Here is a 10,134-nt window from a genome sequence, read left to right as displayed (position 1 = left end):
GCAGCGCTTGCCCTCGCTCCGGGCGATGCCGGGTGATTCGGCTATTCCATTTCCTTTTTGAAAGTGCTGGTGGCAACCCTCTAAATTGAATCCATGAGCTGCCAAGTGGCTGGCCTCCGAAGCCCGTAGTATGAAAGCATTGCTCTCTCCACGCGCCAACTCGGGTCTCGGGCTAGTTGGAGACTCCGGGAGAGCCTCGAGGAGGTCAAAGTGCTTACAGAGGCTATGCTGAGGAATGATGAGAGAGGACAGCAGCCCATTCTCAAGATGGAGATGCTGAGGGCAGAGCCCGGAGCAGGAGCGGGCTTCATGTAACGGCATGGTCCTTGGAGGCAGGCTTCTGACCCTGCCGGTGATGTGATCTGGGCTCTGTGGGCTGCTGCTTCCCTTGCAATTTCTGTCAGAATTGAAGAAAAAATGCAGTCACTCTGATTCACCTCCAGGGGGGTGATTCCTGACGCAGGACGAGTCGGGAAATGTCCGGGTAATGATGGGGGTAGTTGGTGGCAGGCCAGGATGGTTTCTGGCCCGTGCTTGGCCCTGAGGGGTATAGCTGGTCCCTGCCAGAGATTTGATGGGGTGAGGGTGAGAAAGAGCAGACGATATGCCCAAGAGCCTGGGCCTCAAGAGCCTCAAAGACAGCTGGGCTCTTCAGGACCCCGAGGTGGGAAGTATTACTTATTCCCCTGCTGAGGTTCTGAAAGGCTGTCTGTTCCCCCAGGACCCATGCCATGCTCTGGGGACTGAGAGGACCCAGGAGCCGTCCCTGGCCTCTCAGACCCAGGCCCCTGACTCAAGCTGGGATTTGAGCCCCTCCTCTGACCACTCGAAGCTCTGGTTAGAATGACTGTCATGTGGTAGGCACTTTGCGTTTCCCACTGAACATCCTTATGACAGCACTCCAGCATTCCCCACTTCCAGAGGGGAAATCAAGGTTCAGAGAGAGGAGGCCAGTTGCCCCAGGCCACACAGCTGGTAAGTGGTGTGGGCAGGATTCGAACCCAGGTTCTCCTGGTTCTGAGCCGCACCCTTACCCACAGGCTCTACCACCAGCCTAGCCCTGGCTGGCCCACAGTTGACTTGTGAAACGGCGCCAGGGGCCAGGAAAGTCCACGATGGTTTCTTGGTGCTTCGGGGTGCAGGCTGGGGCCACAGGCGTAACTACACCTTCATTGCTCAAGTGTTGAATAATGAGGTGCTTTTGCCTTTTTGGACAGGACACCCAACTGCCAGGGCTGTGCCAGGAATTCCTGAGCGGCTCATGGCTGCCCCTCACCGGCCCTAGTCCTGGACCACAGCCTCTGACCCCCAACTTCCTCCCCAGGGCCCATCTGACTCCCCTGCGCTCATTTCCCAGGTGGAGACATCGAGGCAAGGGGCTGGGCGTGAGCTGGAGGCTAAGAGCCGCTGCCGGTTGGGTTTTCAGAGAACCGAGATCTTAGCTGGGCACAGGGGAGGGGGTGGTGAAGGAAGGAGGGGGCTGGCCTGGGCAGTGGGGGTTGCCCAGAGCACTCAGTTTCTGGGTCACTGGGCTCGGGGAATTCCCCGATGCCCAGAGAGCTGCTTACCTGGTGAGTAACTACTCTGGCTGCCCACACAGGATGCCTGACTTGTGAGGGTACCTCCCTGCCACCCCCCAGCCGATGGCCACTGCCCCGCTGCCCTCTCCCGAGTGCCTCCGAGGCCCAGGAAAGAGAAGGACAGACCGGCAGGGGGCTGGCCCCCACCCCCGCATCCCCCCCTGGGGCTCCGCAGGGGGCGGCTGGTGATTCAAGCCCCTCTGAGCTGAGCTATGTCTCCTTCCTTCTCAGATGGAGCCTGGGGGTGAATCAGTTCCTGGGGGCGGTGAGCCCGGGTCAGCCGCTGTCCTTAGCTCAGGCCTGGGGTGGGGGGTTGGGGGGGGGCAGTCAGGGGCCAGGATGGGACATGGGGAGAGTGAGTACTGCCATGCCATCTCCCCCCATATAACCTGTTTTATCTGTCTGGGGTGCCGCTGAAAGAAGCTGGAGCCTATAACAGTGTCCTGCCTCATTATCCACCAGGAGAGGGTACATAGTTCCTCTCAGCTTTCCCTCCTCAGCGCTGGAGTGTGCCCAATTGCCTCACTTCTAAAATGGGGACAAAAACCCCTCCTTCACAGGTGAGGTGAGGATCTTCACCTGGTCAGAATAAATGCTGACGTATGGAGGGCTTGTGGGGTGCCCAGAACTGCGCCGAGCCCAGACACCTCACAGCAAACCCACAGCATAGGTGCCATTATTCCCATTTTATAGATGGAGAAACTGAGGCCAGGGGCGCTCACTTCCCCAAAGTCACCCAGCTCTTAACTGGCAAAACCAAATCTCCAACCTGGCTCTGACTGAGGCCAAAGTCCACGCTTCAAACCACGAAACTCCACACCGTCTCTCCACGAGACATTTGGCCCAGACGGCTTTTGGAAATTGTGAAATGCTTTTAAAAAATACTTAGCATCGACTCTGGTGTAACCCTGAGCCAGGTGCTGTCGAGAGTACAAATGAGTATCAGACCCCATCCAAGCCCTCAGAGAGTGAGGAAGAAGACTTGTCTCCACTTGAAAGGAGAGCAGGCAGGACCAGGCAGACTCGAGCTGGTCTGGGCTGTGGGCAGGGGAGACATCCTGGAAGAAGCGGCCTATGTGTTCCTCATCAGCCTTTGCTCCTCTCTAGAGCTGGAAGTGCTTCTGGCATTACGGTGGCCTGCGAGCCGGAGGCCTGGGTTCCAGACCCTGCCCTAGTGTCTCTGCCCGGCCCTGGGCAAGTGGCTTCACTTCCTCAAGCCTCAGTTTCCCCATCTGAAAAATAAAACACCTGTGATCTTCTAGGAGAGGCGAATGAATGGCAGGCGAGAATCAGCACAAAAGGAGGACCGGGTGGCCGCATTCAGCAGAGTGCGTAGGACCGAAAGAGCCCCGAGGGGCCCTGGGAAGGCCGACACATGGGCTGACTTCCTGGAGAGGGGAGATGAGCAAGTGGTTGGCACAGCCACCTGGAGACGGCACCCCGGGGCCCTGACCCGGCAGTGCCCTGCCTCGGCGGAAAAGGGCCCCTTGTGGACCCTGATGGTCCCCCTCACCCTGAGGCGGGTCAGATCCCCAGCAGGCCCAGTGTGCAGGAGCAGGACAGGCTGGGGATGAAGTCACAGCTGGAAGGGGCCGAGCTGGGGCTGCCACTCCAGGGTGGGGCCTGGGGTCACGACCCCGGGAGCATGCAGCCAAGAAGGGAGGATGCCTTCCGTGAGGAAGCGAGGGGAAAACACACACACACACAAACACACACACACACACACACACACACAGAGCGTAGAGAGGGAGGGAAGAAAACAAACTCCAGGAGACCAAAGCTGGCCTGGAGCGCGGTCTGGGCGGCCGATTCCTGGGGACCAAGGCCACGTTGCAGGCAGCTCACGGCCTGGCGGCTCCAAGACCCTGCCAGAGCTTCCCCCCAGAGGCCCAGTGCAGGTGATTCCTGGACATGGACAGGAAAGGGAGGCCGGGCCTAGGGCGCCGAGGGGCCCACAGCTCTTGGGGAGCACAGACCAAGTCAGGTACCGTGAGAGGGGAAACTGAGGCATGGGAGGGGCCAGTCGGGGAGGGAGTTAAGTGTCTTCTAGACTCTGCCCTCACTTCCTGTTTCCTGTGGGGTGGGGCTGAGATTACATGGCGACTGAGGGTGGACTGCAAGGCTGGCGTGGGATCTGGGGAGCTGGAAGGCAGTACAAAGACCTGCAAGCCCACTCAGAAGGATGTAGGGGAGAGATGGGGGCAGGAGAATGGTGGGACGGGGTGGCAGCCTCCAGGAGAATCAGGGCGCCTAGTGAGAGTCTCAGGTGGGGGAACAAGGGGACCCACAGAGGGGGCCACAGTGGGGCCCTGGTCAGATGGATTTGGGGTCCACAGCAGAAGCACCAGGCCGAGTCAGGTGACAGGGGTCAGGGAGATGTGGCGGTAGGACCGGAGGCTGCTCCAGCGTTTGTGTTCATGTGCTCTGTGTTCATGTCAGGCCCTCATGCAGGAGAGAAGAGGAGTGGGGGGATTTCTTGTGAGGGGAGGGAGGTGAGCTGGGATGTTTTGTGCCGTGGGGTTGTCTGAGCCAGGCTGGGGTAGGCGGGCCTCCTGGGGGTGTATGCTGACCCCATAGTAGGTGTATAGGAGGGGCAAGTGCCAGGTGGGGTCTTCTAGGGCCTTCCAAGGAAGAGACAAGGGGGGAGGGGGGAGGAGGAAGGAGAGCCAGTCTGGACTCTACCAGCCTCCTCCCTGCCGGGAAGTGCCAGCTGGGATGGGCATTTTTATCACCCCACATCCCAGGTCCTGCTGGGAGAGCATGGGGGAAGTGAGCCTGGAGAGGGCAGAGTGTGTGTGGGGGAAGGGGGACCGCAGCAGGCATGAGGGCTCGTCCTGGCACGATGAGGAGGAACGCGTGGCTGGGCAGGTCCGGGATGTGGCAAGAGGCGGGAGCTGGGAGCATGCATGGAGGATGGGTGAGGGGGTGAGCGGGGGCCAGAGAAAGGCCGTGGGTCTCCCTGGCCTTGGAAAACCAACTCTTCCACCTTGTTTCCTGGTTAGGGTCAGGCCGGAGGGCTGGGGTGAGGTCTCCAGGGGAATGAGACATCTCCTGGGACAGAGGGTGCCCCTGACAAACTTGGGGGACAGTGTGGTGCCAGATACGTGTTCCCTGGCCAGCACTCCTCACATCATTTTTTAGAAATGCTTTTTTGGGGGAGGAGTCCTGTGCTCATTTTGCCCTGGTCCCCACCATTCCTTCCTGCCTCTCTTCACGTGTTTACAAGTCTAACTGGCCATGATAGACACCAGGATTTATTTGTGATCCTGCCTTACAGACTCTAGAAGCACCTTTTGGGGGGTCACCATTATTCTCTGGGGCTGAGCCCCAAGGGGCTTCCAAGGCAGGTTTTGGGGGGCAAGCTATTTCTCTTCTCCCCAGCCAGCCCTCAACATCCTGAGGAAGAAACCTGGGTCTGGTCTGCTAAGCCTCCCTAGGTCTCTGCTCCAGGTGTCCCTCCAGAATGGAAATGCTCCCTGAGGGGGGAGGTGGGACTGCAAAGAGTTTAGGTAAACCCCAGACACACAACACCTTCCCAGAAATTCCTCCCCAGGCTGTCCCCTGAGAACTGAGTCACAGCAACCTCCCCGCTCCCCACCTTCCCAGCCCCCTCTCCAGCCTCACAGCCTACCCGTGATCAGCAATGGAGGCTTGCTGATGGTGGTCAGGAGGCCTGACCCTGTGGGACTCTGGACAACCTGTGCCCTTTGAAGCCCCACTTTGCCCAGTGGCAATGGGCAGGTTGGAGGAGGCTACCTCTGAGGTGCCCACATTCAGTTCTGCTTTATTACTGTCTAAAGTCCAAGCCAGGCCCCAGCCCCTCTTCCTGGAGCCTCCTTCTCAGCCAAGCCCCAGCCTGCCTCCTCCCCACTGCCCCCCAAAATCCCTTGATCAGGGGGCCACAGGTGCCAGCCTCCATCTGCTTGCCTAATGTCAAGCCACCTCCCTAAACCCAGGTGAGTCAGGGCTGTCTGGAGCACCTATAGCCCCGGGGACCCCAATGACTCGAGCCTGGGGACCCTCCTTGCCCTCCCCAACTTCAAACAACTCTTAGGGCAAGCCACTCAGGAAAACCACAGGGTGTTTTGTTGAAGAGTTCATTATAATTTTATCAATCAAATTCTTAGAAGAGGGAAAAAGTCTGCTCTCTCCACCCTCCCCCTTCACTGCCCCCCCCCCACTCTCACTTTCTTCCATTCATAATTTCCTATGATGCACCTCAAACAACTTCCTGGACGGGGATCCCTGCTAAATATAGCTGTTTCTCTCTCTGTCTTACAACACAGGCTCCAGTATATAAATCAGGCAAATTCCCCGTTGAGCATGAACCTCTGAAAACTGCCGGCATCTAAGGTCTCCTCCAAGGCCCTCTGGAGTCCAGCCCATAATGAAGGTCTTGGCGGCAGGTAAATCCACCCGCCCCGCGCCGGCTTCCGCGCCCCACTGCGGGTGCTGCGGCAACTTGGGGCACTTGGCGATCGCGAGCGGGACAGCCACTCGCCGCAGACACACGGACACTTGGGGCACCCGTGCAGCCGGCCCGGGCCGCCGGAGGCGCTGGGTGGCGGCCGGGAGCGAGCGCAGGCACATGGTCCCGGCACCGCGCGCCCAGCCCGTCCGGGGGCCAGCAGGTTGGCGGCGGGCAAGGGAGGGGGCTGCCGCAGCCTTCCTCCTGCTCCTCCTCCTCCTCCTCCTCCTCCTCCACCTCCTCCTCCTCCTCCTCCTCCTCCTCGCTCCTCGCTCCTGCCACTCTCCGGTCTGCTCTTCCCGCTCTGCTTTCTCCCGATTCACCCTCCCTCTTTCTTTCTTTCTGTCTTTCCGCTTTCTCTTTTCCAACCGCGTCCCGGGCTGCTCCCAGGGAGGGGCACCGGCCTCCGAGCAGCTTGCAAACTCTGGCCGGGACGGAAGCAGGTGCCGCCTCCATCTGCTAGTGCCTGGAAAGCTGTGGTCTCTGCTAGGTGAGCCGGGCGTGTGGGGGCCCCCGCAACCATCCCGGGGTCTCAGCGCTGCCTGGGGATGCTGGGAGGAACAGGGGACCCAGGAGAAGTGAACTTGAGGCTGCTACTGTCCCAGCGGGGGAGATCCCAGCGCTCCAGCGCCCCCCTTCACCCCAGCCTCACCAGTTCTCCAGCCTCACTGGTCTGCTGCCCCTACCTCCTGCTGCTGGGCCATTGGGAGAGGCCCCTCGGAGGGAACCCGAGACAGTAAAGCAGGGGAGGAGGCGCGGGTGGGGGGGGGAGGGGGAGGGGGGAGGGGTGACCCAGGACAGGCCCGGACAGCTCCCAGCTCTCCTGTCACCTTTCACTTTCCTTCTTCCCCCACCCACCTGGCTGCCTGCGACCTTTTCCCTTTTCTCTTTTCTGGTTGCACCATTTCCTCTCCCTCCCCAAGGCTCTGAGGGCCTGCGGGACCCCAAGATTCTCCTTGTCCTAACCCAGCGCCTGGGGCAAGTAATAGACAAGAGGGGGATGGCATGGAGGCAGGAGCTGTGCAGGGCTGGGGGGACAGGAAGTTTTGAATGATGATTTGGGGTTGGAGAGGGGGCAGAATTGTAGAATTGGGGTGGACTTGAGGGTCCTAAATAGGAGAGTGGCCACATTTGGAGAAGAAGAGCTATAGAAGAAATGGGGGAGGGTGGCAGAATTTTTGGAGACAAACGGCCCAGGGAGCCAAAACCAAGTGACAGGTTTGAGAGGGAGAAGAGTGTCAGCAGAAGATCCCCCACCCCCCACCCTGGGTTCCCGATCTGGGAGCTATGGCCTGCAGTGGGCCAGTGAGCATGAAGCAATGCACAGGAATCTGACCATCCTGCGAGGTGGGAAGATAGGGGCCTCTCTTTCCCCTGAGACCCGCTGGGCCTGGGACATGGTGCCTTCCAGCCGGAGGGGCAGGAGGCCTCAGGGGCTTTTGCCTTCCTGAGGGAAAGGGCTGGATGGTTCGTGTCACCCTGGCCCCAGCTCCCAGCTGGTGGGAACAGCTCATGTCCTACCCCCTTCCTCTGCTCAGGAGAGAGAAGGAAAAAACAAGAAAATGGAGAGAAGCAGAGACAGAGATCTGGAGAGAGGGAGGCAGAGAGAAACAGATGTAGTGAGGCGATGAAAACCAGAAGCAGCCAGGGGAAGACAGAGCTGCAGGTGGGGCTGGGGCATTGGCGTCCCTGGGGAGATGAGGCGCATCTTCTGCCCCGAGCCTCCTTGCTCACCCCCAGCTCCCCTGCTCATGGCTCCTTCCTGCCTGTTCCCAGGAGTTGTGCCCCTGCTGCTGGTTCTGCACTGGAAACATGGGGCGGGGAGCCCCCTTCCCATCACCCCTGTCAACGCCACCTGCGCCACACGTCACCCATGTCACAGCAACCTCATGCACCAGATCAGGAACCAGCTGGCGCAGCTCAATGGCAGTGCCAACGCTCTCTTTATTCTCTATGTAAGTCCCCCTTCCAGGTCCTGAGGAAGGAGGGAGGGTGGGGGGGTGCCACACAGACCTGGTCTGGTGGGACTGGCCTGGGAAGAGAGCGTTTGGAGCTGGCAGGAGAGAATGGGGAAGGGTTTGGGTTCAACCGAGCCCAGACTCCCACTGCTTCTGAGCCCCCGCCCCTCCCCCAGCCCAGGCTCAGACAGGAAGCCCCTTTTCCGAGGTGCCCAGTTAGGTCGGGGGCATAGCTGGGGGGAGAAGCGGGAGGCCGGGCACTGCTGGGCACTGCTGGGCACTGCTGGTCTAGGGATTCCTCCACCACGTGGAGCAGGAGGCCAATGAGAGACAGAGAGGAAGTAGGGTGGCTGGGAGATGCTGTTGGGAGAGAAAGTGGTGGGCTGTGGGTGTCCGGGGTGCAAAGCCACACAGGGAGAAGGTGCGCTCAGTGGGTGAAAGGGCAGGTGTGTGTGGTGCACCTGCAGGAGGTGAGACTTTCGGTCCCCATACGATCCCGATAAGGGTGATGATAATCCCTTGCACCGGGATTACTTCTGGCTCACACGCCAGTCCTGAGATGCCTCGTGGGCAAGTAGCCGGGTCTCTACGCCCGAGGTGGGAAACTTAGACCCGAGAGCTTGCCCAGAGGCTTGGTGGCAGGGCTGGGACCCTCGACGCTGACCCCCACGTCACCTCCCCTCTCCCTCTCTGCTCCTCAGTACACAGCCCAGGGGGAGCCGTTCCCCAACAACCTGGACAAGCTGTGTGGCCCCAATGTGACGGACTTCCCGCCATTCCACGCCAACGGCACGGAGAAGACGCGGCTAGTGGAGCTGTACCGCATCATCGCGTACCTCGGCGCCTCCCTGGGCAACATCACCCGGGACCAGAAGGTCCTCAATCCCAACGCGCTCAGCCTCCACAGCAAGCTGAACGCCACTGCGGACGTCATGCGGGGCCTCCTCAGCAACGTGCTCTGCCGCCTGTGTAACAAGTACCACGTGGCCCACGTGGACGTGGCCTACGGCCCCGACACCTCGGGCAAGGACGTCTTCCAGAAGAAGAAGTTGGGCTGTCAGCTCCTGGGGAAGTATAAGCAGGTCATCGCTGTGGTGGCCCAGGCCTTCTAGGCAGGAGGTCGTGATGCCTGCAGTGAGCGACCTGAGATCTTAGGCTCGGGCGGCTCTCAAACTGTGGCCGGGGCCCAGAGCATCGCCGGACCCAAGTGGGGGCTGCTGGCAGACCCCGGGGGGTTCCTTGCCAGTCCACTCCCCTCTAGGGTGGGCTGTGAGAAAGCCGAGCAGAATCTAAACTCCCGTAGGCAGGGCCTGTCTACAGCGCCAATTAGAAGAAGGACCCCTTCCTCTGGGAGACCGCGGCCGGGCACCAGGGTGTCGGGCTGCTGAGGGGATTGTGGGCTGGACCTCTGTCCCCACTCGGCCCCTTGGCCAGGGCCTTTGTGAGAAAACTGCACAAGTCGTCCATAGCGCCTCTGACCATGGGGCGAAACGGCAGGGGTCAGGGGAATCACCCAGCCCCGCAGAATGACCACCATCGGTGCCTTTACTGCCCCTTCCATAGGCTTTGGAAGGTTTGACGGGGCTCAGGCAGGCCAGGGGAGCTGGGGTCCAGAGGACTCCTTGGTCCCTATAAGTCTAGTGAATGGAAGTTAGAGAGGGAAGTTCTGGTTTGGGATGTTCCTTCTCTTGAGCATGATTGGAGAGCTCAGGCCTAGGGCCTGGACTGTGAGGCAGAAAGCTCCAGAATGAGCTCCCTGGCATTCAGGCTTCTAGGGCGGCTGAGAGGCCACCTTCAGGCGTGGGAAGGTAGAGAGGTCCTGAAAGCCTTGGCAGGCTCTCCTTCTTCCCTGCAGTCTTTCCTGAAGCCTGGGATGGCCAGGGGTCTGGTGGCTGGACCTGGACGTGGGGTTTGGGGAAATGGGCAGGTGGCAAAGTCAGGTGAAGAGGTTCCAAGGGGACCCAGAGTCTTCCTTCTGGGCCGGGCTCTATAAGGGATGGGAAGGGATGGGAAGGACTGGGTAGTTCAGAGTGGCAGCTCACATCTGGGGCCCCTGGAGGTCCTGTGAGGTCACACAAAGGTACTTGATGGGGACTAGAGGCCATCTCTGGTTCCTAGAGCAAGGGGA

General features: G+C 60.2%; 1 protein-coding gene across 1 annotated transcript; it reads left to right on the top strand.

Annotated features, from left to right (window-relative positions):
• The first annotated feature begins 5,813 nt into the window (after nucleotides 1-5,813).
• LIF (LIF interleukin 6 family cytokine) lies at nucleotides 5,814-9,118 on the top strand. The gene is made up of 3 exons (XM_032395165.1): nucleotides 5,814-5,986; nucleotides 7,825-8,003; nucleotides 8,708-9,118. The coding sequence occupies exons 1-3, from the start codon at nucleotides 5,968-5,970 to the stop codon at nucleotides 9,116-9,118; spliced, it is 609 nt and encodes a 202-aa protein (XP_032251056.1). The 5' UTR covers nucleotides 5,814-5,967.
• The last annotated feature ends 1,016 nt before the right edge of the window (nucleotides 9,119-10,134 follow it).

The sequence above is a fragment of the Phoca vitulina genome, unplaced genomic scaffold, assembly GCF_004348235.1.
Source record: "Phoca vitulina isolate PV1807 unplaced genomic scaffold, GSC_HSeal_1.0 scaffold82, whole genome shotgun sequence".
In the NCBI taxonomy this organism is placed as follows: Eukaryota; Metazoa; Chordata; class Mammalia; order Carnivora; family Phocidae; genus Phoca; species Phoca vitulina.
The sequence above is the reverse complement of the archived record's forward strand: the minus strand, read 5'-3'. Positions and strand labels throughout refer to the sequence as shown.